The sequence below is a fragment of the Oncorhynchus masou genome, chromosome 29 (genome assembly GCF_036934945.1).
Source record: "Oncorhynchus masou masou isolate Uvic2021 chromosome 29, UVic_Omas_1.1, whole genome shotgun sequence".
In the NCBI taxonomy this organism is placed as follows: Eukaryota; Metazoa; Chordata; class Actinopteri; order Salmoniformes; family Salmonidae; genus Oncorhynchus; species Oncorhynchus masou.
The window spans coordinates 36,165,423-36,191,793 of NC_088240.1; the positions used below are offsets into that span (position 1 = coordinate 36,165,423).

The 26,371-nt window shown below is 42.3% G+C and overlaps 1 protein-coding gene across 1 annotated transcript in view; it reads left to right on the forward strand.

Moving 5' to 3' along the window:
* The first annotated feature begins 2,249 nt into the window (after positions 1-2,249).
* LOC135519423 (glypican-6-like) overlaps positions 2,250-26,371 on the forward strand; it is a 115,490-nt gene continuing 91,368 nt past the window's right edge. Inside the window, exons 1-2 of the mRNA XM_064944638.1 lie at positions 2,250-2,715; positions 20,463-20,621. Coding sequence (XP_064800710.1) covers positions 2,565-2,715; positions 20,463-20,621 — 310 coding nt within the window. The 5' untranslated portion in view covers positions 2,250-2,564. The remainder of the gene's footprint in view (positions 2,716-20,462; positions 20,622-26,371) is intronic.

The following is a 26,371-nucleotide window of genomic DNA, read 5'->3' on the forward strand; positions in this document are numbered from 1 at the left end:
TTTCTGTTAGTCACATGTCTGTGGAACTTGTTCAGTTTATGTCTGTTGTTGAATCTTTTTTTGTTTTTTTGGTTGTTGAATTTTACCTTCTTTTCTCCCCAATGTTGTTGTATCCAATTGTTAGTAGCTACTATCTTGTCTCATCGCTACAACTCCCGTACTGGCTCGGGAAAGATGAAGGTCGAAAGCCATGCGCCTCCTGAAGCACAACCCAACCAAGCCGCACCTCTTCTTAACACAGCACGCATCCAACACCGAAGCCAGCCGCACCAATGTGTCGGAGGAAACACCGTGCACCTGGCGACCTGGGTAGCGTGCACTGCGCCCGGCCCGCCACACGAGTCGCTAGTGCGCGATGACACAAGGATATCCCTACCAGTCAAACCCTCCCTAACCCCGACCACATCGGGGAGGATACATTACTGTAGAAAGTCGAAAAGCTGAGGACTGGAGAGGAGACCACTATGTGCTCAGATGCACAGAGCGGGCGCAAAAACACGAAGTGGAGTGTATTGTCAGAGAAGGTTTTTAGTCAAACCTGACATTTATCATCAGAAAGAAAATCTCTGGAATAACTAACCTCTTTACAGCTGTGGTGTGACTGAGAGTCCAATGAGATTAAGTGTCCCTATGTGGTACAGGTATATTGGTCTGTGTTGTGTGGAGACCATTATTGAACCTTTCAGTGCTTTATTGGTTTTGGAGCAGTTTAGTCCAGAGTAGATCAACAGTGGATTATCATCATGGCTGCAATAACACAGTTATACAAGACGAGGGTTGGTGGTGAAACACTTCCACCTTTGTTAAGCTTTGTTTGCCCTAGACCACTGCGCCACCCGGAATCATGCAAATCCTTCTGAAAATAAAATAACTCAAATTGTATGAGTGTAATGGTCCACAAACACTATGCACATGTTTATGTACATAGATTGGGGTCTATTAATTGAGTAGCATTTAGATAACTGGTCAGTAGTTTAATCAGATTTCAACCCAAAACCAGATCAACAAAAATAAGAGATCTTTGAAAATGGTTCACTGGTTGTGATTTAGTTATGTGACGTCCCGACCAGATTTCAACCAGAAAAATATGTCTTTATTACTTCATATGCCCACTGAGTATTTTCCAGTTTTCGGTTATGTTCCCTGAACCCGTTCCAATACCTGCATGTGACCAAATCAGATTTGTGTGTGTTCAGACAGCAGTCATTTGCTGACATGGCTACGCTAGTTGTCATAGTAATGGCGGGTGTGTGAGCAATGGTGTAGGCTGACTGCACTGTTGGTTAAAGACTTGTAAGTAAGCATTTCACGGTAAGGTCTACACATGTATTCGGCGCATGTGACAATAACGTTTGATTTGATTTGCTTTGATTGGTGGCGGTGCTCGTGCTTCCAGTCACTCAAGAGGTTATGTAGCAAGGTAAGGGGACAACAATGCCTGCTATGGATGTTTCCCAGCTTCTTTGAATGTTCAACATTATAGTGTAAGAACACTTTTAAAGCCTCAAAAGACAAGATGATCCAACTTTCAAAACGAGTACTTTTGTTTAGCCACAGCAGTCAACTAACTAGCCAGGTAGCTGTTAAGCTCTCTAGCACATTCACTAATTTGTTTGTAAACCATTAACAAGCAAATTAGCGACCACATGTTCTTGTCAAAACTATCAACAGAGGAGCTAGCAAGCAACACAATACGCCAAATAATAGTCTAAAAAGGTGGTTCGAAATGTTGCTTGAAATATCTGATTCCATGTGCTTTTCGGCTGTTCGGACTGCAGGAAAAATAACAGATTCAAATCAGATATGCAAATAAATGTGAGTCACTTCAAACTGCTGATGTTAACAAAGCTTAACAGAGGTGGAAGTGATTCACCACCAACCCTCGCCTTGTATAACTGTGTTATTGCAGCCATGATGATAATCCACTGTTGATCTACCCTGGACTAAATTGCTCCAAAACCAATAAAGCACTGAAAGGGTTAATAATGGTCTCCACACAACACAGACCAATATACCAGTACCACATAGGGACACTTAATCTCATTGGACTCTCAGTCACACCACAGCTGTAAAGAGGTTAGTTATTCCAGAGATTTTCTTTCTGATAATAAATGTCAGGTTTGACTAAAAACCTTCTCTGACAATACACTCCACTCCGTGTTTTCGCGCCCGCTCTGTGCATCTGAGCACATAGCGGTCTCCTCTCCAGTCCTCAGCTTTTCGACTTTCTACAGTAATGTATCCTCCCCGACGTCGCTTTCTTAGTGAAGTTGAGTGAACACGTTGAGGAGCCCGCTCTCTGTTGGATCCATGTGGCTTTGTGGCTTTACCTGGACTCACTACACACATTCTCTTTTCTGCCGCAACGCCTGACTCTCAAACACCGTTGGTGGCTAAATAAACAGACGTTGATTGAGAAGGAAGTGTTGATGCACAGTTGTTGAAAAGTGTCAACGACTAAACGTTGAGTTGTTACAGGCTACCTGCGTATGCACTGCAGTGGAGTTCCTCTCTAAACTGGAATCAGCAGAGGATAAAAGAAGGATTAATCACAGAAGTGCACGATGCTGAGATACCAGACGGTCCTTTGGACTTTCTCATTGCTGTCTGTTGCAGCTGGATCCGATTTTAAAGCACGTAACTGCAGTGGGGTTAAAGAAGCTTCTATTGCAAAAGGTTTCAGCTTTGAAAATGTTCCTCTCCAACAAATGTCAGGTAAGAACGGAATGATTTGAGTGCTGCCTATCAATACGTAGGCTAGGCTCTGTAAACTATTCAACACAGTCCATAGTTGCAAAGTGAGTAATATTATTGCATAATTAACCATATCATCTGGATAAGAATTTGCTTTATGAGCGAAACTCATATACTATATTATTCAAATTGTAGAGTTTAACTACCGACACTGACTGCTATAGGAGTAATTTACACTGAGCAAGTAAAGGTGAAAGAACATTTTGAAAACAGGTGCCTTTACACTACGAAGCACAATTATTTTATTGAGCGATTTAACTGTTCATTATGATAATGCGAGATATATATGTGAAAGTAGCCTTTATGTCGTTGTTCTGCGTGGAAGGCAGATTCAGATGAAGGCTATACTCACCTGTCATCCATAAAGTTGGGGTTGATTTTTATGTATGAAGGACATGTATTATGATATAAATATAGCCTAATAATAATAAAAAAAGTTATTATATTTTCTAAATAATAATAATTAGCCTAGTACAACTTAACACACACTGTTTAAACACTGTCCTTATCTAGGTTACTTCAACAGGATGGCAGTAAATATGTTTTAATATCCAACAATACGATCCCTCATAAATCAAACTGTTTAGCTATTTAAACTCAAAGTCGTCTACTTATGCAGATATATCACAATAGCCAAGTGTATAACATTCCCATTCTCTATGCTTTCGTTCATTGGTTAAAAGTTCATCCTAAATATATCCACCACACTAAAATAGAATATAAGTAGTCCTTGACATATTGCTATTTTAATATTTGACTTAATAAAGTGATTTCTTTATTTCTCTAACATGATGTATAATATGTAAATGTCAGCAGCAGAATAATCCTGGTGGTGTTAGATTTTCTGTTGTGTCCAGTAGAGGTCGCTGTGTCTGCTATGCACCTCTGTGTGGAAATAAAGCATCATCAGGCATGCACTGGACTGATTTCTGTCCTGTTGATAACATGACAATGACACTGCCATGTAACGATCCCGCAAGTCGGTGCAATTCAATGTCCATCCAATATCCATTCCACTTCACATATGTGTCAACCATAGGTTAATGCTGGCATGATGCTATTATTATAGGTTTCGTAAGATGCATGTAAATATTATGCTAACCAGCTGGTCTTCAGAAATATTTATATGGACTTTCCCTACTTCAGGCCATGGAGGCTTGGATTTCTCTGACCCACCCAAGTCAAGCTGTGGCTGGCTGGCTCAGTCAGAAACAACATTATTGCTTCACTGTTCTGATCAAGCATTCACAAGGGTACATTTGCGCAAGAGAGTTGTCAGGAGGAATGTTTCAACGATTTTGTGCAGGTATTGTTAGGTTGATGCATGAAGTGGATCAACATGTTATTTTCACGATGTTAGTTGTTTCCTCGTTCCCTCCCCTTATGAATATGCACTTGGTCTGCCCAGACCATTAATGTCATAATGGCTTAGATCTTATAATTCTGTAGTTACAGACAGAAATCTGGCACAGGTAAAAAAAAAAAAAAAAAAAAAAAAGGCTGCATATTTGATAACAAGCACACCTGTTCATAGACAGGCTTGAATAACTAACTGATTAAATCCCTCAGATGTAGGCACGCTCCTGTCGTTGACATCTAATCTCCAATGGATGAAAACCTCAGTGTCTCTCATCTCGGAGTGATGCAGCTGTATGGCACTGCTTTGATCACATCCCACATGGGCGTTGACCCCATTTGTCTTCAGGAATGGCAATGACTGCCTATGTGATTTATGCAATGTCAACACCTCAGCAGCGGATGGCTGAAGCAATTCATGTGTGTTTAGCCGACACAATTGTGTGCATATCCTTTGTTTATTCCTACTAGCGATGTTAACATTCCTGTGTCACGACCACCGTGTGTGCAATAAACTCAGAAATGGTGCCTCATCTAAGATTCTTGTCAAGTGTCAATAGTATACAACCAGCATGCCAGTCGATGGGAAATGCTGATCTGAGTAATGCATTGTTAAAATATTGAGGTGGGGAAAAAAACAAGTCTATCTGCTGCATAATCTGTCGAGGTTGACATTTTCATTGGTGCGAAGCCAATCCATAAAATATTTAACATGAATTCTAACCGTGATATAGGGCAGGTAACTCTATGCATTGCTTACTTTTTGTTTGCCTTGAATCACAATGTGTTATGATTAAATCCTAGTCAAGGATCGTCACTGAATAATCGGTTGAGTTGAGATCTGTTGCATTTGGCCATTTCCCCAAGAGGAGGGCCATCAACCTCTAATTGTGGTCAAAAAGAGATGGGTGTGCCAGCATGAATTTGATGTCTGGTGCCTTAGAGACTAAAAATGTTGGACATCATCAAATTAGATGTAAGGCACTGGAATTCCTCTCACATCCTTATGAAATCCCTTTATCTTCATATTGTCCATGGTTCTACTCTTTTTCAGTGGTCTCTGATATACAAATGTGTGATTTATTTATTTATTTTACTCGGTAGGCACTATCTCAACCTTTTTCTATGTATCGCACACTTAGTTAAATTCATTAGGGGTTTAAATATAACTTCATTGGAATGTAAATGCCTTCATATAATGCTGCATTAAAACAGTATCAGAGGAACCAACTGCTGTCGCATATGCCAACATAAGAAAGTTGTCAATCATAATGTAGGCTTATTGAAGCTTTCTCAAAGCTACACTTTCAAGAGAGTCCATCCTACAGTTATGTGCATGCTACACCCAGTCCTATCGTTTCAGACCAGTAGTTTATATTGAATGGCTGAGCTGAAGCAGCGTGTGTGGTCAGCATTAGCCAGGTCAGGTGGAATGTCAGCAGTGGTGTCAGCGTTATTGATAGAAGTGCTGCTATGAGTCAGTGCCTGCAGGCCCAGTTGGTACAGTAATACTCCGGGACCTGGCCTGTACATTCTGAAGAGTCCCTGGTCCAAGTTGTCAGCAAGTACAAGAGTGACTGAAAAAGTGGACTGGCTGCGTAGTGCATTGCTTTTACAAGAGGGGTGACAAACATACAGCCCACTGGCCAGACAAACTCAACATACGAACCTTGGTAGAAATTATAATGGACCGACATTAATACAGTTTCTTGACTGTGTCCAGCTCGCTAATAATCACCAAAATGAAAGCTAGACAGTCAAGAAGCATATAAAGTTTTTAAAATAATAGATAGAGGACTATTTGTTGCAAAATTTGACAGAGAGGAAATATAACCAAATGCGGCCCCGGGGCAAAATGAGTTTGACACCGCTACCTTACGCCCTAAATCAGTGGACTGTCAGCGCAGCAAAAATTGTCGGGTGCTCCTCCATCTCCTCTACAAGTTCTTGCCCCTGTATTTAAATAAACTGTCAGTGAGTTCCTTACATACCGGCCTCCCTCATCCAATCCCATCAATGCCCTGGTGAAAGACTAGCCCTGCATGCAGGCTTGTGAAAGATCTATCTCAGGTTCCATTTACTGACCCAATGAATTAACCAATACGCAAGACGAGACGCGACGACGGGGTGACTTGGAAGATGAGTCAAACAGACTGCTGGACCCTTCCTGGTAGATGTGTGTTATTAGGAACACAAGACACACACACACCCCCGAGCTGTGTCTGTGGAGCTTCTCAAGCTGTCCCAGCTCGACCCTATCATTTCATGTCCAGCTCAGCCTCCCTGTTCCCAGCAGTGGAATGAGACCAAAATAACGGTGCTGATATTTGATGTGGTCCATGGCTGCGTACACAAGCAGTCAAATTATCTCTGCTGAGCCGTGTAATGTGCACAGGTCCTCATCCTGACTTAAGTTGTGGAATAGATTGAAAAGGGCAAAATGGGAGCAGAGCGAATGGCCAAGTGAATCTGTTGGCCTCTGTGGCATACGTCCGTATTACTATGATGCATTGTCAGATTATGATGACCTCCCCACTGACACACACAGATGAGGAGAAGGATCTGTGAGGGGAATTCTGGCAAGGATCACATGTGGTGGTGGTATGCCTCTGTATTTCAATGTCCAGCTGATGAAAAGGATGGTGATGGAATTGCACCTAATTGAACTGTTGGGATTGGCAGTGATTGAAATTGATGTAAATAATAGCAGTGGTGGTGGTTGTGGGGGTGGGGGCTATAGTCTGTTGATTTAATCGGAATGTTTCCTACCATGACACACACAGGAGGTATCATCAGGAATGCCAGGGACCCAAACACTCATCTCTTTTTTTTCCATGCCAAAGTGGATTTCTCAAATGCCTCTTCCAGCTCCATGCGATTAATCATGCTCATGAATACTAAAATGGGCTGCATGATGGGGTTTCTCAACAGGAGCTCCCTCTCGGAGCAGGAGGAATGACTCTGGTTTGCCTGCTACTATTTCAGCCTCTCAGGGAGAACAACAGAATAACAGTGCAGTCGCTCAAAGCATATCAACAAGCTCATGCAGAGTATAGACGATGGTGCTGCCAATATCTTTTGTCAAGAAATTAAGTTGACAAGAGGATAGAGTTTTTTTTGTCCCCTTTTGTGTTTAGTTATTTTATATTTGATATAAATGTGCAATTGAGCATTTATCTTGCTGTGGATAATTCATTTAGGCTGTTCCAATGTTCCTAGTTCATTCTTTGTTCCTTGTTGATATAACTCCCTGTGCGTTCACACTTGGTCCACTGTTTTGATTATCCCACCAATACAATTTGCATATTTCATCACACGTGCCGTCAAACTAATTGCTGGAAACATGTAATGCATAGTTTCCATGTAAGCAGAATTATATTTGACTTGACAAGTGCTTTTTATCACAATGTGTTCAGTTCTACAATCTCTCTAGATACAGTATAGTGTCATTATAATTCAAGCCATAGAAGGGAGATGGATTTCGAGGCGAGAGCTTGGAAGATGAAATGCTAATTCCTATACCATTACACCCTTGTGATTGATTTTAGCACTAAGTGGGCTCTAGTTTTGAGTGTTGCCATTTTTCATATGCACGCACATCTTTTTTTCTTTATGTTTAAGCCTCTCTGTACACTTCTTGATTTTAAATTAGTCTCTTAAAGCAATAAAGACTATAATTGCCTTGATTTTCAATGGCGATGGATAATAGTTAAAAAACTTGTCAAGGTAAAAGTCTCTCCATTACTTTATTTTATTTTTTATTTTTTTCATTGTCCCTTGTCCCTGTTTGAACTTGAATGTCTTGACAGATAGTGTAGAATTGTGTGACGGTTTATTTAATTATTTTCATTATTATTTAAATTAGGCTTGTCAACTCTCTCGTGTAATCTCAGTGAAGATGGCACACATTGTCACATAGGCAGGGCATCCTCCTTGGCACTAATAATGAGAAATTATTAATAAATAATACATGTCTGACAATCTCATCACTGTTGTATTAAGTATATAGAGCATACACATTTACAAGAAATACCAATAATTCTCATGAGACTGTAAACAATAAATGTTTTAAAACGCAAGTCATCATTACTTTGTGTTGTGTGAAAGAATATACTTTCGCTGTCAGAATGGATTCTAGGTCTTTAATCTGTCAGAGATATCCAATTAAAATCTCACTGGATATGTTATTTCATTGATTGGTGATGTTAATATAACCTGGCATTAATATCTTGTTTGGATTAGGGGTGTTTTGTAGAATATGATTTGATTGTAGTGATATGAAACCTATGTGAAATACCAATATTTTAGGAAATTGAAAGTCATGAATGATCACCTTTGCCCACACCAAATAAAATAAAGTAAAAATGTAATTTATCACATGCGCCAAATACAACAGTGAAATGCTTACTAACAAGCCCTTAACCAACAATGCAGTTTTAAGAAAAATAAATGTTAAGTAAAAAATACACAAATAGAAAATTTAAGTAACAAATAATTAAACAGCAGCAGTAAAATAACAATAGCGAGGCTATATACAGAGGGTACCGGCACAGAGTCAATGTGCGGGGGCACCGGTTAATCAAAGTAATTAATATGTACATGTAGGTAGAGTTAAAGTGACTATGCATAGATAATAAACAGAGAGTAGCAGAGTAGAAGAGGGGTCTGGGTAGCCCTTTGATTAGCTGTTCAGGAGTCTTATGACTTGGGAGTAGAAGCTGTTAATTAAGAAACCTTTTGGACCTAGACTTGGCACTCCGAGTCTAGGTCCATTGTCTTTGACAATTTATACGGCCTTCCTCTGACACCTCCTGGTATAGAGGTTATGGATGGCAGGAAGCTCGGTCCCAGTGATGTACTGGGATGTACACACTACCCTCTGTAGTGCCTTGCGGTCGGAGGAGGAACAGTTGCCATACCAGGCAGTGATGCAACCAGTCAGGATGCTCTAGATGGTGCAGCTATAAAACCTTTTGAGAATCTGAGGACCCATGCCAAATCTTTTCAGTCTCCTTAGGGAGAATGGGTTTTGTTGTGCTCTCTTCCCTACTGTCCTAGGGTGTTAGGACCATGATAATTTGTTGGTGATGTGGACACCAAGGAACTTGAAGCTCTCAACCTGCTCCACTACAGCCCCGTCGAAGAGAATGGGGGCGTGCTCGGTCCTCCTTTTCCCGTAGTCCACAATCACCTTCTTTGTCTTGATCATGATGAGGGAGATGTTGTTGTCCTGGCATCACACGGCCAGATCTCTGACCTCCTCCCTGTAGGCTGTCTCATCATTGTCTATGATCAGGCCTTTCACTGTTGCGTCATCGGCAAACTTGATGATGATATTGGAGTCCGTGCCTGGCCATGCTGTCTTGAGTGAACAGGGAGTACAGGAGGGGGCACAGGACTATGGTGGTCTGCTTGAAACATGTTGGTATTACAGACTCAGTCAGGGGCAGGTTGAAAATGTCAGTGAAGACACTTGCCAGTTGGTCAGCGCATGCTCAGAGTACCATGTCCTGGTAATCCGTCTGGCCCTGCGTCCTTGTCAATGTTGACCTGTTTAAAGGTCTTACTCACATCGGCTACAGAGAGCGTGATCACACAGTCGTCTGGAACAGCTGATGCTTTCATGCATGTTTCAGTGTTACTTGCCTCAAATCGAGCATAGAAGTAATTTAGCTCATCTGGTAGGCTTGTGTCACTGGGCAGCTCGTGGCTGTGCTACCCTTTGTAGTCTGTAATAGTTTTCAAGCCCTGCCACATCCGATGAGCGTCGGAGCCGGTGTAATACGATTCAATCTTAGTCCTGTATTGACGCTTTGCCTGTTTGATGGTTCGTCGGAGGGCATAACGGGATTTCTTATAAGCTTCCGGGTTACAGTCCCGCTCCTTGAAAGCGGCAACTCTACCATTTAGCTCAGTGCAGATGTTGCCTGTAATTTATGGTTTTGGGTCTGGGTATTTTTGTACGGTCACTGTGGGGACGATGTCATCGATGCAATTATTGATGAAGCCAGTGACTGATGTGGTGTTCTCCTCAATGCCATCGTAAGAATTCTGGAACATATTCCAGTCTGTGCTAGCAAAACATTCCTGTTGTTTTTGTTTTTTTTATCTGTTATTTTACCAGGTAAGTTGACTGAGAACACGTTCTCATTTACAGCAACGACCTGGGGAATAGTTACAGGGGAAAGGAGAGGGATGAATAAGCCAATTGTAAACTAGGGATTATTAGGTAACCGTGAATGGTTTGATGGCCAAATTGGGAATTTTAGCCAGGACACCGGGGTTAACACCCCTACTTTTAAGTAGTGCCACGGGATAAGTGCCACGGGATCTTTGATGACCTCAGAAAGTCAGGACACCCGTTTAACATCCCATCCGAAAGACAGCACCCTACACAGGGCAGTGTCCCCAATCCCTGCCCTGGGGCATTGGGATATTTTTTAGACCAGAGGAAAGAGTGCCTCCTACTGGCCCTCCAACACCACTTCCAGCAGCATCTGGTCTCCCATCCTGGGACTGACCAGGACCAACCCTGCTTAGCTTCAGAAGCAAGCCAATGGTATGCAGGGTGGTATGCTGCTGGTTGTTTAGCATGGGCTTCATCTGATCACTTTTTTATTGACCGAGTCAATGGTGCTTCCTGGTTAGTTATTGTTTGTAAGCAGGAATAAGGAGGATAGAATTATGGTCAGATTTGCCAAATGGGGGGCAAGGGAGAGCTTTGTACACATCTCTGTGTGTGGAATAAAGGTGGTCTTGAGTTTGTTTTCCATTTGGTTGTACATTTAACATGTTGGTAGAAATTAGGTAAAACTGATTTAAGTTTCCCTGCATTAATGTCCCCAGCCACTAGAAGTGCCGCCTCTGCTCATTGAGTGCGGTCTTAGAGCCAGCATTGATTTGTGGTGGTAAATAGACAGATACAAAGAATTTAAATGATGAAATGAAATATAAATGAGGTACTCTCACTCAGGCGAGCAAAACCTTGAGACTTCCTTGGATTTCGTGCATCAGCTGTTCTATCCTGCCAAAAAAGCGTAAAACCCACCAGCTGAATGTTATGTCGTCGTTCAGCCACGACTCGGTGAAACATAAGATATTACAGTTTTTAATCTGCCGCTGGTAAGATACACGTTGATTGTACGTTGGCTAATAGGACAGATGGTAAAGGGAGATTACCCACTCGCTGTCGGATCCTTGCAAGGCACCCAGACCTTCGTCCTTGATATCTGCATCTATTTCTCCTGAGAATGACGGGGATGAGAGCCTTGTCAGGCGTTTGAAGTAAATCCTTCCCGTCCAACTCGTTAAAGAAAAATTATTCCTCCAGTACGGGGTGAGTAATCGCTGTCCTGATATCTAGAAGCTTTTTTCGGTCATAAGACACGGCGGCAGAAACATTATGTACAAAATAAGTTACAAATAACACGGAAAAACACAAAATAGCACAATTGATTAGGGGATCGTAAAACGGCAGTCATCTCCTCCGGCGCCATTATTCACTGTTACACACATTGAATGTGTGTAACTTTTAGTCAACTCCTAACTTTTCAAGCAACTCTGGAAGCACTGATCATTTACATACCCTCCTTGGAGATCAGTGGATCTTCTTGTATTGATAAAAAAGATCTGGCCCGTGTCTGTTGCAACAAGGTTCAGTCATACTTTATAGCTCCCTATTTCCCCTCAGCCTGTCACAACAGTGAGCCATCAGAAAACAAAGCTCCCTTGAATACCTCATCGCTGTCGTTGGATCTATCTTTAGCCCCATGTCTGCCACGTCAGTCCTGTTGACAACATCAGACTAGACATGTGCACCTGTAGGAGTGCTTTGTCTTTTCACTGCTCCTGGGAAGGGGCCAACGAGTTTGCATGTTGCATAAGGGGCCATGGGGGAGGTATTGAGCGCTAGAAGTGTGTCCTCTCCCCTCTCAGGCCACTTGGCCACTGAGTGGAGGGTGGAGGTATACCAGAAGTGTAACAAGCCACCAGGCACTAATGAAGCCCAGTGCCTTGGTAGTAAGCTGTAAATGAGGAGTGAAAGGTAATGATCAGTACAGGCCTTAGGGCCTTCCTAGTATCTACTCTCAGCCACCAGCTGCTACCTGTAAGTCCTTTGCCATGCTCCAGTTAGCAGGTTGACGCAGAAGAGAGTCACTCGCAAGCAGCTCGTCGTTCTCTGGGGCTTCTAGGCCCACTGCCCATGTATATCAAATGTCCTCAGCAATTTTCCCATTCCTCCTCCACTCATTTTATTACATAGTCCCCAATAAATATCAAAGCCAGACATGGTCGTATGTATGCTGATTAAGCGTTGCTTTTCATTCCACACTGTAGTGTACATGGTCTTTGGGTTTTCTTTACAGGATTGTCTATAGGTTTAGCATTTCCAATATATGCCCTCTTGTCGCGTGCATCATCATTGTTGAAGGTACCTATTCTGGTACAGTTTCAAAGGTATCATCGTAGACATTTTCATCCAATGAGGTGCTATCCCAGTCACATTGCCGGTATTGGCTCTGAATCCAACTGCTGTGACATTTAATTGCTTTGAAGTGACTTCCACAATACTTTTGGAAAGCAATTTTTAGACTTTGAACCTTTAGCCTTGAATTTTAAGGGAGTGCACAGTAGAGTGATCTGATATGATGTACAACTCACCTCAGCTGCAGCATGAGGGCCTTCGAAAATGGAATGTTCCAGATTTCAAATGTCATTGAATGGCTATTTTCTGTGTATGGCAGGATCAATAGATCCTGAAAATGCATTATATTGGCTAGAGAGCCCGTTTACCCACAAGGCTTTTTCAACTTCTCTCCTGAGAATATGGCAGTTTTTGAAACAGCATTTCCTTTCAGTAGCAGAGGGAGTAGCCTAATACTATTTCTTTCTTATTTTTTTCTTGTTTGTGTAAATTCCCTTAGAATATTTTTTTTTCTTGCAATGAAACATCTTATTGTAATAAGAATGAATTTGCTCACAAATCAATTATTCTTGCCACAACCCTACGAGTTGCGAGTTTTTGGCCCAATTTGAAATGCAATGACAATGACATTTAGATATTAACATTTGACAGTCCAACATCTCCTTTACATTTGACTCTCCTGAGGATGCAGACCAGACCACCATATCATTATGTTGAAGGTAAAATGTGACACAATCATCTGTAGGCATACTGTGCTTCTTATTTGAACATTTGCAAATTCATTCAAGGACATTTATCAGCATATAACATTATTTAAAAACATGGGGCATCCCTCTAATTTGGAGTCCTGGCATGGTGTAGTATGCTAGGGGAATACAGTGTCATTCCATATTGATTGATGTAAGTCCTAGCTAGAATCTGCTATTCCAAATAACACCTGTTGGGATATTTTTAAAAGGATGATACCTCCGGTAGTGAGGAAAACACAGATGGCAATTTTCAGATCAATGTTGATATTTTTAACTCTCCTTGCCTATCGAATTGAGCTACCACTTAAAAAGACACAATCAAGTTCCTTCGTAACCTCAATCACTTTATTTAAAATAGTGTCATCTCTCAATAGTATTTCGTGTGGACACATTTTAAGTTGTAAAGTGTGAATATTAAAATAAGGAGGAAAAGGTACACTGACATTGACGGGAGGGATGGGAGGGATGGGTAAAACTCCTCTCTCCTTCTTTCACAATAACACCTTTACTCTCTCTGTGACTCATAAATATAGTGCCACAGAAACTATGTTTGTTCTGACTTGGCATTTGCACAAACATTTACAGTATCAACTTCTCAGGCCCCCCTTACCCTCTTAAATGTAACTAAATGTAATCGAACATGTAATCTACCCTTAAAGCACAGTAGATAACTACCTCGGGTGTGTCCCAAAGACAGAGCAGAGCTTTCCTCCGACCTGGATCAATGCTGGCTATAACTCAGTCATAACTCTTTAGCCATGATATGAATCTTAATCAGGGGGTGGAATGAGTGGGCAGATTAAATCAATGTCCAGGGCCAAAGCGCTTTAGGAATTTGTTGAATGTTCCTGTTGCCTAACCTTATGCAGTAGTCCTGTGAAATGGTTTCATTTATAAAGCAGCTGGACATTCTGACATCATGAGTACCTCTTGACCCTTCCCGAAATGACTAATATGTCACTGATGGCTATGTTGTTTTAGTTCTATAAGATGTAGCGTTTGCTCTAAGCATCAGGCCTGTAAACGTATGGCAGCAGGAGCCATGGGAGACATACCAGATGGCAGTGCACATATGCTTTGGGTCTGTTTGGCCAGGTACACTGATGAATACTTCTGAGAGTTGGCCTACCTTTTCTGGCATGGAAATGTAACTTGAACACCTTTAATTCCCAAAGCTGGCTAATCCCAGTTCCGGTGAATAGGTAGAGTAACTTTTTCTACAGTGGTGGTGGTCCTAGTGTTTTATATGTCAATTGAAATAGGTCGCTGTAAGTGGAGGTTGTGAACGTGAAATATTGTGATAACACTTTTGATATTACACAGTGGCTTGCAGTGACTTGATTTACTGATTGTTTTAAAACTTTTTCACAAGGGTGTTCCTGTAGATTACAGGATGATTAGCAAGCCTAATAGCTATCGAGGGTCAGGTGCTTTGAACATGACAGACTTGCCCTGTACTACTCTGAACACTAAAATCACAGCACAATTAGAATCAGTCCATGAGTAAATTCACATCTAAGTGGCAGTAAGAAGCTTCCTTTCTACATGGCATTGAGTATGCAAAGTAAAGACAAGCACACCTTAGTGGGGTAGGGTGTGGAATATGAATGTCTTCCTGTATTAGGCCCAGGGAAAGGCTTCATCAGCACAGATAATGGGAGAGGTGATCTGACTGACACTCTGCTTGATTACAGACACTGGAGTGACAGGAAGTAATTGCGACTCACGAAGGCAGCTCATATAGCTGTTGATAAAACACTCAATGCATGCATAAGCCTCATTACCTCGCAACCGCATTTGCACATTTTCAGTATTACAATGAGATATCTGTATGCCCCCACACATCTTTAGTTTGTGCCTTTGAAGAAACAGAGCAAGTATAGTCTATTGCCCACACACACACACACATATCTCCAGTCTGTGAACACAATTGTTCATACTCTGTCTCACTCTCACCAGTATACTAATCACTGCAACAACATTCAATATTTTTTTTTTCAGATTTAATTCGCTTACATGACAATGGGAGGACAAGCATATGCTTGCATGCATGTGTAAATGTGCTGTGTCTGGGGAGGCAAGAAGGAGTAGAGCCCTAGTTGTGCATCCTGACATCTCTGATAGCCGAGAGGACAGGGATGAGGCTGGGGATGGGCTGGTGCTGCCGCAAGGTTGAGTTGGGACACTTCTCTTTATTTCACCCTCGCAGCCTTCTTAATACTAGATGACTCGCCAGAGGCCCACTTTCATACTAGGATATTAGCAGGAAATAATGTCCCCCTCAGCCAATACAGCCCAGGTCCAGGTCCACAGGTGACAATACACTGAGCACTACGTTAGGCAAAAGTATTGTATGACTGTTCAGGGCCAGAGCTAAGGAATGGGGAGCAGTAGTGCACTGCTTTGCACCCTACTATGAGAGACCAGGTACCCTGATATACAGTATTCGGCACTATATCACCAGAATGAAATTTGTATAAACAGTGCAATATATGTTTATCTTGTTGCAGGCATAAGCTGTCGTTTTCTAAAGATAGGCCTTTTCGAAGCTATTTAGCGATTAAACGACATTACGGTTATTTTTTGTTTTCTAAACAACTAACTGATCGACGTTTTGCTGACATGGACTAATTGACTGACTATCAGTGACTAACATAACAAGAGAAAACTGATGATGCACAACCACATTTCAAAATTGCACCTTGTGTATTCTACTATTCTAACTTGCAATAGTAAGTTGAGACCCCGACTGAGTTCCTAAAAAATGTAATAAATAAAAAACATTTTGGGGGGCCAGTTGCCCATCCCGGGTTCTACATAGTTTAGTGCAGAAAATGTGGTAATTAACTACAAGGTCCATAATCCATTGCTCACCAGCTTGTCCGGTCTGTGTGGAGCACACACGGAGACCTCGTTGACAGCAGTCATAAAAGTATGCCTTGTTTATTTTTAAGAACTACTAAAATAGTGATTTTGCCAGACAGCATACAGATGACGACTTGGAATAAAATGTAAAAGTCAGCATATAAAACTAATATTTTATTAAAGTAATGTGAATAAATGATGGTTAATAAGTGATAAGCAGTAATGGGCAGTCACTACCAGCATAGGACTTGTATTAATTGTTTTATTATGTGTTGTTAGATCATTCAACCCACGTAATGCATAGTGCGTTTAATGTCTAAAAAAATGATCGAAACTGAAATTGAAAACCGTGATACATTTTTTTTATAATCGAACCGAAACCTAACCGACCTCAAAAAGCACTAATCGCTCAGCACTAAAGCTATTCAAAGAGTATGCTGTGTGAACCACTCTCTTTCTTCTCTGCCTAATGGGGAATTGTATTCCATTGTGTACCAACAAAAATATATCTGTGTGTCCACTGTGCTGTTTTAACCTTGGACATAAAGGATATACAGGCTACCTTGGTTGAGTGGAGAAGTTCCTTGAAAGCCCCTTATGGGATGTTGATGTACGAGAGACTCATTTTAAGTGATGTTTTGCTCTGTTGAGACTGCGGGAACACTCTGCACGGTCTAAGTGTCAGTGTGGAGGAGCTCTTTGTGGGTGACACGTCTGATGGAGAGCTGCACTCAGACCTGTGGCCAGTGGGACCTCCCTGACTCCTTCCAACCTTTGGCCCATTAAAGTGTCCACTAAACAACTGTCTCGCAAACTTTTCCTTTATACACAGGCAGTGACCTACCTAAAGATTTTGAGCTTTCTTTTGACCTGCAAACTAAACAGACCTGTGTTTAAGGTGCAGGCAACAGTCATAAGCTGTGATAAAAAAAGAGAGTTAGCTGTGTACAAACTGTGTGTGGGCTTCAACCTCCCGCCCTCACATCACCTCCTGCCCTCACTGGTGGGTTGTTAATTCTCTACTTAATGGCTGAGGTCAGCTCAGCTTCTGCCAGATGAAGCTGAACTGATTCTCAAAGTTTGGTTAGCCTGCAGGTGTCTGAGTAAATTACATCTCAATTCTATTTGGGTAGTGAGCGAGAGAGAGGAGACTTCGGAAATTAGGTCATTTTTAGAGGGCTCTTTGGGTGACATGGTTGGTTGCTTTTAGGTTTTAACAAAACATGAAGCCTGCATCATCAACACACTTAACATAGCAATTTTTTAAAGTCAAGAATCATTGGTTAGTCATAACGTGCTCAGATTATTTTGCCACATCATTGGTCTTCATAGTGATATTGCATAGTGTGTGGAGACTACTAAATGGATAGAGTGCTGAATCAGCATCCATGGTCCTACAAATGGCTGTTTGGGAAAATGGAATGATGATGTCGATCATTAACTTTTAATTCAGTTCAGTGTTTCATGGATGTCATCAATTGCAATGTGATTTCCTTCTGAATGGTAGGCTATATCATAAATCGTATTTCACGCCTTTCTCCCAACTGGCTACGCTGATGACCCTTTGGAAATGTTACACTTTCCATTATAACAATGGTAGGACACGAAAGCTAGAAAGACATGGAAGGTGTTTGAGAATACATTATGATCCATGGACAACTTCCAAATATTATGAACCGATCACTCATTGTTCCAAACAAATGTTAATCCTACAGCCATTGTCAAATCAAAATGTCCTCATGTTGTGTCTCATGAGTCCTTCATTTACTGTAAATGTTTGGCAAAAACCACCATGAATGTTTTTGAACAGTAGGAGAGAGGGATCATAAACAGCAGAGAAACACGTGTCTTTGTCCTTAAGTGGTAAGTGGAGCTGGGCATGAATTTCATCTGTGGGCTGCTGGCAATTTTAATTTAATTTTGTTCGTAGGGAGCTGGCTGAATGTTGGGAGAACGGAATGACTGCATGGGGAGAGGTAACAACTCTGACACACATTTCGATACGTGTGTGTCTGTGTGTGTATGCGTGTGTGTATGCGTGTGTGTGTTTGAGGAAATGCTGTCTGCCACTGTCTCATCCAAACAGATTTAGGATTACTGTTATAGGCTATTTCTGGCATATTGCTATGATGTTTTCAATGCCTTTACTTTGTGACACTAGCTAGCGCTGATATCTGATCCAAATACTGGATGTTTTAATGCTTTGGATTGATGGATGCTGCAACATGTTTTCATGCCTGACTTCACAGTCACACACCATGGGTAATTCATATGTAGGGATTCCTCCCATCGGGCACAAGTGACTTTGTTATGTAGCAGAATGTCATACAGTACATTGCACAGGCACACCCTCATACAACCCCCCTTTTAATGGTCGGTATTGAAAATACAGTAACATGTAGAGTCAACAAAAACACACACTAGAGTAATCAACACCTCTAGATATCGGATGGTTGTATTCTTATGCACTGTCATAGCTACCTGTTAGAGCCCAAAAAAACCAACAGCAGCCAATGGCACTCTCTCACCGGTAGACCTGAAAATATCTGTCAGTTTTACAACAATGGGCTCTTTAATTAAATTCAGTAGCGGTTGCATGCAGAGACTGGTTCAAAGTGAGACAACAGTGTATTAAACAGCTGTTACTAGAATTGATCCAATCAGTTTCAGCAGCTAACCCCTAGCTTATGTGAGAGATTTTGATTTTGGCCCCCCATTTGTGTTAAAGGCATAAACAGCACTGTGTTATCATGTTGTGAGCAGCACAGCTTGAAAAATATGACTTTAATAATTAAATAGGGAAAGGCGACTGCATATTGACAGTGAGCGAGAAGTGCAAGGCATTGTTAGACCAGCATCAATACTGTAAATGTCCTGAAGATAATGATTTGGGTTTTTATTTTTAGTCTGACGTTACTAATATTACTCTAAAAATATTCACATCAGCAACCCTTCTGTCACAGCAAAACCATAGGTTTATCAACCATCCTTGTGTGAGTTGGATCAGAATATGAATAGAAATGTGTTCTAGTTTTGGGTCTGCTGTTTATTACATGGGGGCAATGTTCCCTCTAAGCTGCATACATACAGGGCTCTGACTGCCGCAGAAGAGCACAAGATTGGACTTCACTCAACTTTCTACAGGTTTCCCCTTTAGTTATCACTATCGACGTTTCACTCTACTGAAGGAATTGTGATCGAATCAAAGCAATATTAGCCACTTTCAATGTAATATAATATACCCAAACAAAACTTAGATTTAGTATGCAAATCTAGCTGTGCTAGAGATTTTTTTATAGGATGAGCACATTGGATTAGGATTCTATTGCATTGACATGCATAAATCAGGCCTATATGTAAATGGCCATTGCCATATATGGATCTGTGCCATTCACTTTGAACTGGACTGTGTTTAGGCTACAGCGGTCATGAGTAGATGCGCTTCTTTTGAGATCAAAGTGAGAGCTGCATTTAGCCACGTGCATTTGTTCATATTCATTCCTAGTTAACTGAGTTCTAATCCCAGTTATAGCTCATTTCTAGTCAACAATGGTTGAGTGGTTGCTTCCAACCAGATCACAATAAGCGGGCATTTCTAGCCATCTTTGGAAAGTAAGTCAGGTAAAGAGCTATTTTATAAAAAATAAAGGAGAGCCGCACACTAGGGGCTCAGATGCAAAAATATTTATGTCAAAGGTTTCGACAGACAAGCTGTCTTCATCAGGGTACAATAAAGAGCTATTTTGTGTCTTAAAGGGAAAGTGTTGTACTTTAAGACGGTCTTGAATAAGCTAAGTAGCCAATAGGCAGAGTGGAACATAATTTGTCTGATTCTCTGTAATAATGGTATGGGATTAATAAAGCATTTTATTTTGCATCAAACACAACATTTTCAGTCACCTCCTTATCTGAAGGTGGATAAACAGGTTAATGTCTAGCCCTGCATGTTTGTCTCATGGAATGTAGGCATTGAACACCACACATAGGCTGAATGACAAAACAGCCATTTCCATGTTAAAATGTTATGATAAGTTTTTCTCCATTGTTTTTGATGGTAGGCCACTCTGGTAGGCCTACATTATGATGAAATAGCCACAGTAGCCCACTTCACCACTGTTAACTGTAACCTAAAAGTGGGTACAGCCTCACTGTTCACAGTAAATACCGTCCGGAAGCTGCACAGAATTTTCACAACGTCCGAGTTTGCACACAGCAGACCTGAAATTTGCTCAGTGCCCAAAGAAATTAGAGGGAACATTGCATGGGGGTCATCAGGAATCTGTGTGACTGAATACCATCTCTGTTGTTTGCAGGTGACCATCTCCGGGTATGTCCCCAGGGCAATACCTGTTGCAGTTCAGAAATGGAGGACAAGTTTGGTCAACAAAGCAAGCTGGAGTTAGAGAACCTGGTTGATGAAACTAGTAAAGAATTGCGAAGCACCTTCGTCTCCAGACATAAAAAGTTTGATGGTAAGAGACGCTCTCTTTCAATTATTTGTTTTGATATCTCACAAGTGGGATTCAACAGAATCTCTACGTAGCTTGAAGAACCAGTCATAGACGACGTTTGTCGGAGACAGACAGGTTGAGTGGCGAATGAGGGAGTTCCTCCCCTCATACTAAAGAGCCATTCGCCGACCCTCTGATCATTCTCACCTCTCTTTGTCACAGAAGAGTTTTGCCTAGCTTTCCTTAGCATGACTTGATCTGTTTTCCTATTTAACTGTTCACAGGTGTGCCGTTAAGGTTATGCCGCCGCTACACCCTGCCTATTGTGGCCCACAATTTGTGGCGTTCCTGCTTGTGGGCATTACTCTTTTTACTTCTATTGTTACATTTTTAAGCTAGGACTCCAGTACACAGGTGCGAAGGCGGGTGTGCTCCATAACGTTGGATGTCGACTGCTGATAAACTCACAGAAGAAGAAGAACAGGCGGGGCAACAATGGTAGCCATCTAGCTAGGACACCGGTAGACAGTGTCCTTCGCCCCTGTCTTTCAGGCACTGCTTTCCCGCAGTTCTGTTAACAACGGTGAGGACAGGTGTTCAGCAGGCGGGAATGAAGGACACTGTGTTATAGCTAGCTAGCAGAATGCCGGTAAACAGCAGGTGGGAGGCAGGTGGGAGGTAGGAGTCATGGGCGCCACCAGCAGCTAGCCATCTAGGACACCGTTAGACAGTGTCCTTGGCCCTGAAAATCTCTGAGAATACTTTTACTTTTGACCCACTTAATCGTATAGACAATCAGGGGAAATTCAGAATATCAAAAGTGTCACACAAGTATGAAGATGGTGTGCTTGGAATGGGGTGCTCAAGGGAGGGCGTTCATGTATTTGCAGGAATACCCACATGCAGGAATGCCCTGCATTGCGAGTCACAATCACACATTATTGGGTTTTTCAGCTTTCGTTTTTTGTGTTGGGTGACTTTACCGAAAGGAATGTTTTCGTTTCAGGTAAGAATTATCTTCACTGATTTTCTTCCCTCGTCTCCATTCGTAGCTAGCATCACACAGCTAGCTACTGAGACTTGGCTAGTTCGCCACAATGCTAGCTATCCTACCGGCTAACTTTTTTACTTGAAAGTGTAGAATTTCTACCTCGCTCTCTTGTTTAGCTCAACCCACTACCGACCGTCCTAGACGGGAGCCACGCTTATCGATCGAGAGCCACGCTTTTGTTTGTCGCAAGAATAACAAGGAGCTATCTTCCTTTCGCTAACATTGTGCTAACTAACTAGGCTGCTATTCCACTTGGTAAGCCCAGAGACTTGGTAAGCCCACGCTGCGAGGCGCAAGCTAACTTGGCTAGCTCGTTGGAAAGCAAGCTATCCATGTAAGCATTGCTTTCTAGCTCAGACCGACTTCCCTACCTGCACATACGGTAGAACAAGCACTGCTTGCTATAAGAACCTAGCTAACGCCTACACAAGCCACCACGGCTATAGCTTTTATACACAGTTCCCGCCCCAGCTAGCCATTAGGCACCTAATAAGCTAGCTCACGCCTGTCAAGGCTAATTTGCAGCAGGTGCTATCAGGCTAGCAGGCCTTTTTCCACAAATTAGGAACAAAGGAAGGGTAATAGTGGATTAACAACGGCCTAACCTGAAACCCCTGGATCAATAAATATTGTCCACTGCTACCCCGTCTGAGGCAGGCACACAAACCACCTTGCTCTTGCGCTGGCAGCTCGATGATGCTGCGATGCTGGCTGCTACTGGCTCTCCCACCTACTGTGGTATTGCCAGCTTGCTCTCTCATTTAGTATGTTTAACTTTCAATCGTTTCATTGGCTGATCGGATACACCACACCATGCTACGGTCAAAAGACATTCTCTAGACCGAAGAAGCAATGCTACTGGTGCGGATCTCTTTGGCTAATGAGGTGCTAGCTATAGCTAGGTTATTACCCCACTGAGTGAACACTGGATGGCTAACACAAGAGCCTTGCGGCTAAGCGTCGACTATCTCACGCCTAAGCCAGTTGTCAAAACTTTTTTCCCAGAGTTATAATGGGACCCATATTCCATGGGAAACTAACATGCTCAGGCAGAATTCTAACTTTAGCTATGCAACTAGCCATCACGGTTAATGCTAACTACCACCACCTAGCTGTTGCTAGCTTAGTTCCTGTTTTCTAGTTCGCCTAGCATTAACTTGCTTAGTGCTTACTAACTGAACCGGTCCTTCTACGCTGTGATCCGATCTACGAGACGGCCTCTAATTGGCTAGCTAACGCGGCAAGGTTGGTTGTACCACTGCTAACCTATGCTGGGCAAAACGTTCGGCAGCCTTCCTCAGCTAGCTCACCGCTATCTCAGCTTGCCTTGCCACCACCTGCCTGGCAGACCCAAATATCGTGGCAACCAGGTCTCCACTCTCCCTCTCTACGAGCTAAGAGCTACTGAGTGACCAAATACAGAGCATGCAGCAAACCTACAGTCCAAGTTTTAGTACAGAGTCAGACAGTGGGGAAGCGGCCCTTTGCTTCAGCCACATCGATGTCCCGTCCAGTTGATTTTCCTGTAGTAAAGAAGGGGCGCCCGCCCCAGCGGCAGAGAAGGACAGCCAACAGATCACTCTGTGTTCTTGTCTTCCAACTTTCGGGTGGAGTACACACCACAATGGGGGAGAGGCACATCTGTGCTCCTATTCCCCTTTCCTTTGTGCAGTGACCCATTCTCATGCATTCGCTCTCAAGGAAGACGGAGGAAGCACACTCTAACCCTGAGTGCCCTCCATGCCACAGCTCTCCCCTCAGCTCTTTCTCAAGCAGCTGAGGCAGGAAGACAAACTGTCACTAGCCACCTAGCACTGTCCCCATATGTCAGTGTTTTTAACACTGCCCTTTTCAATTAATACAAAGAAGGGGTGACTCGCTCTAATGTCACCAGAGAGCTCTCCGGTACCACTGGTGAGCGTGAGTCAACCAACCTGTGGGCTACTCAAGAGCAGGGAACTGGCGCACAAGCACAGTCCAGCCCTGGTTCTTGTTCACAGTTCCAAAGGAGTACAGACTGCAGTTTTCTCTGAGACAACCCTTGCAATCAATAACAACTGGCAACTCGACACAGATACTAAAGCAGGAAATCTCCTCTCTATTAAGCGAAGTGGACGGCCAATGTAATACCATCGGCAGAGAGCCATCTAGGCTTCTACTCCCGGTACTTCCTGGTTCCCAAATGAAAGTTGCTGGTTCATATCAGTCGACCCGCAGGAAACATTTTTCAAATAAACTGCCAGCACACAGGAGTTTTCTAAGTCTTTCTTGTCAAGGCACAGCCTACGAATACCCCGCTGTCCTATTTGGGCTAGTGCTAGCTCCCTGAACATTCAGCAAATGTGTAGAAGCAGCTTTCACACTCCCGAGAAACACACCTACATAGACGATTACTTGCTTTGCTCCCCATCCCTGGAGCAAACGGTATGTTAGTAGTTGATGTTATTCTTGCATAACACAGACCCCAAAGCAATTCAGGGGGAGGAAAATAAGGTTATTCAAAGTGGACAAATCATGCTTGGAAGTAGATGGTAGATGTTTATGCTCCCCTGTCCTCAGTGATTCTCCCCAGTGATTCTCTTCAGTGATTCTCTCCACAGAACAAAGGGATAGGATGTAGTTTTATAACCCAGACCTAGCCTGTGGTTGACCAATTACAATTCCTTGCAATAAAACTGGGCCAATGGCCATGTAACAAGTATCCTATTTCAGGTTGGACCAACGAGAGCGTGCCACGTATAGCTATGAGTTCAGGACTGACATTCCTAACAGATGTTGAACTGAAAACCAACTATTTCCATTGATAATTCCTTATTAACCGTTAGTACTCTGTTGACTTTTAGTAGTCTTGACCTCTCATCATCTGCGTTGTGTATTTATCTTCAAAATATTCTTACAGGTACGAGACACAGCTTAATTTGGAAACTGCATCTCAATCTCAACCAGATAAAAAGCTGTTGTGTGCCAACACAGAGAATAGAATACCTACAGTTGAAGTCGGAAGTTTACATACACCAAATACATTTAAACTCAGTTTTTCACAATTCCTGACCTTTAATCCTAAAAATTCTCTGTCTTAGGTCAGTTAGCGTCACCACTTTATTTTATGAATGTGAAATGTCAAAATAATAGTAGAGAGAATGATTTATTTCAGCTTTTATTTCTTTCATCACATTCCCAGTGGGTCAGAAGTTCACATACAGTAAATTAGTATTTGGTAGCATTGCCTTTTAAATTGTTTAACTTTGGTCAAACGTTTCGGGTAGCCTTCCACAAGCTTCCCACAATAAGTTGGGTGAATCTTGGCACATTCCTCCTGACAGAGCTGGTGTAACTGAGTCAGGTTTGTAGGCCTGCTTGCTCGCACACACTTTTTCAGTTCTGCCCATACATTTTAAATAGGATTGAAATCAGAGCTTTGTGATGGCCACTCCAATACCTAGACTTTGTTGTCCATTTGGAAGAATCATTTGCGACCAAGCTTTAACTTCCTGACTGATGTCTTGAGATGTTTCTTCAATATATCCACATAACTTTCCTTCCTCATGAAGTCATCTATTTTGTGAAGTGCACCAGTCCTTTCTGTAGCAAAGCACCCCCACAACATGATGCTGCCACCCCTGTGCGTCACGGTTGGGATGGTGTTTTTCGGCTTGCAAGCCTCCCCCTTTTTCCTCCAAACATAACGATGGTCATTATGGCCAAACAGTTCTATTTTTGTTTCATCAGACCAGAGGACATATCTCCAAAAAGTACGATCTTTTTCCCCATTTTCCCCATGGCGGTTTTGGAGCAGTGGCTTCTTGCTGAGCAGCCTTTAAGAATATGTTGATATAGGACTCGTTTTACTGTGAATATAGATACTTTTGTACCTGTTTCCTCCAGCATCTTCACAAGGTCCTTTGCTGTTGTTCTGGGATTGATTTGCACTTTTCACACCAAAGTACGTCCATCTCTAGGAGGCAGAACGGGTCTTCTCCTTTGCGGTATGGTCCCATGGTGTTTATACTTGCATACTATTGTTTGTACAGATGAACATGGTACCTTCAAGCGTTTGGAAATTGCTCCCAAGGATGAACCAGACTTGTGGAGGTCTACCATTGTTTTTCTGAGGTCTTGGCTGATTTCTTTTGATTTTCCCATTATGTCAAGCAAAGAGGCACTGAGTATGAAAGTAGGCCTTGAAATACATCCACAGGTACACCTCCAATTAACTCAAATGATGTCAATTAGCATATTAGAAGCTTCTAAAGCCATGACATCATTTTCTGGAGTTTTCCAAACTGTTTAAAGGCACAGTCAACTTAGTGTATGTAAACCTCTGACCCACTGGAATTGTGATACAGTGAATTATACGTGAAATAATCTGTCTGTAAACAATTGTTGGAAAAATGACTTGTGTCATGCACAAAGTAGATGTCCTAACCGACTTGCCAAAACTATAGTTTGTTAATAGGAAATCTGTGGAGTGGTTGAAAAATGAGTTTTAATGACTCCAACTTAAGTGTATGTAAACTTCCGACTTCAACTGTAGGTGTAATGCTGGATTCTCTCTCTTATCAGGCAACACTCTCAGACGACTGCACCATGTCATTGCGACAGTGCCTCTTCCTGTTACACAGGGGGTGCTCGGTCACGCTCAGAATATGTCTCTGAGTGCTGGAATTGATTGCGTCCACCATCTCAGTAGTAGCACTTGGCCTGCTGAGGATGAGAGACT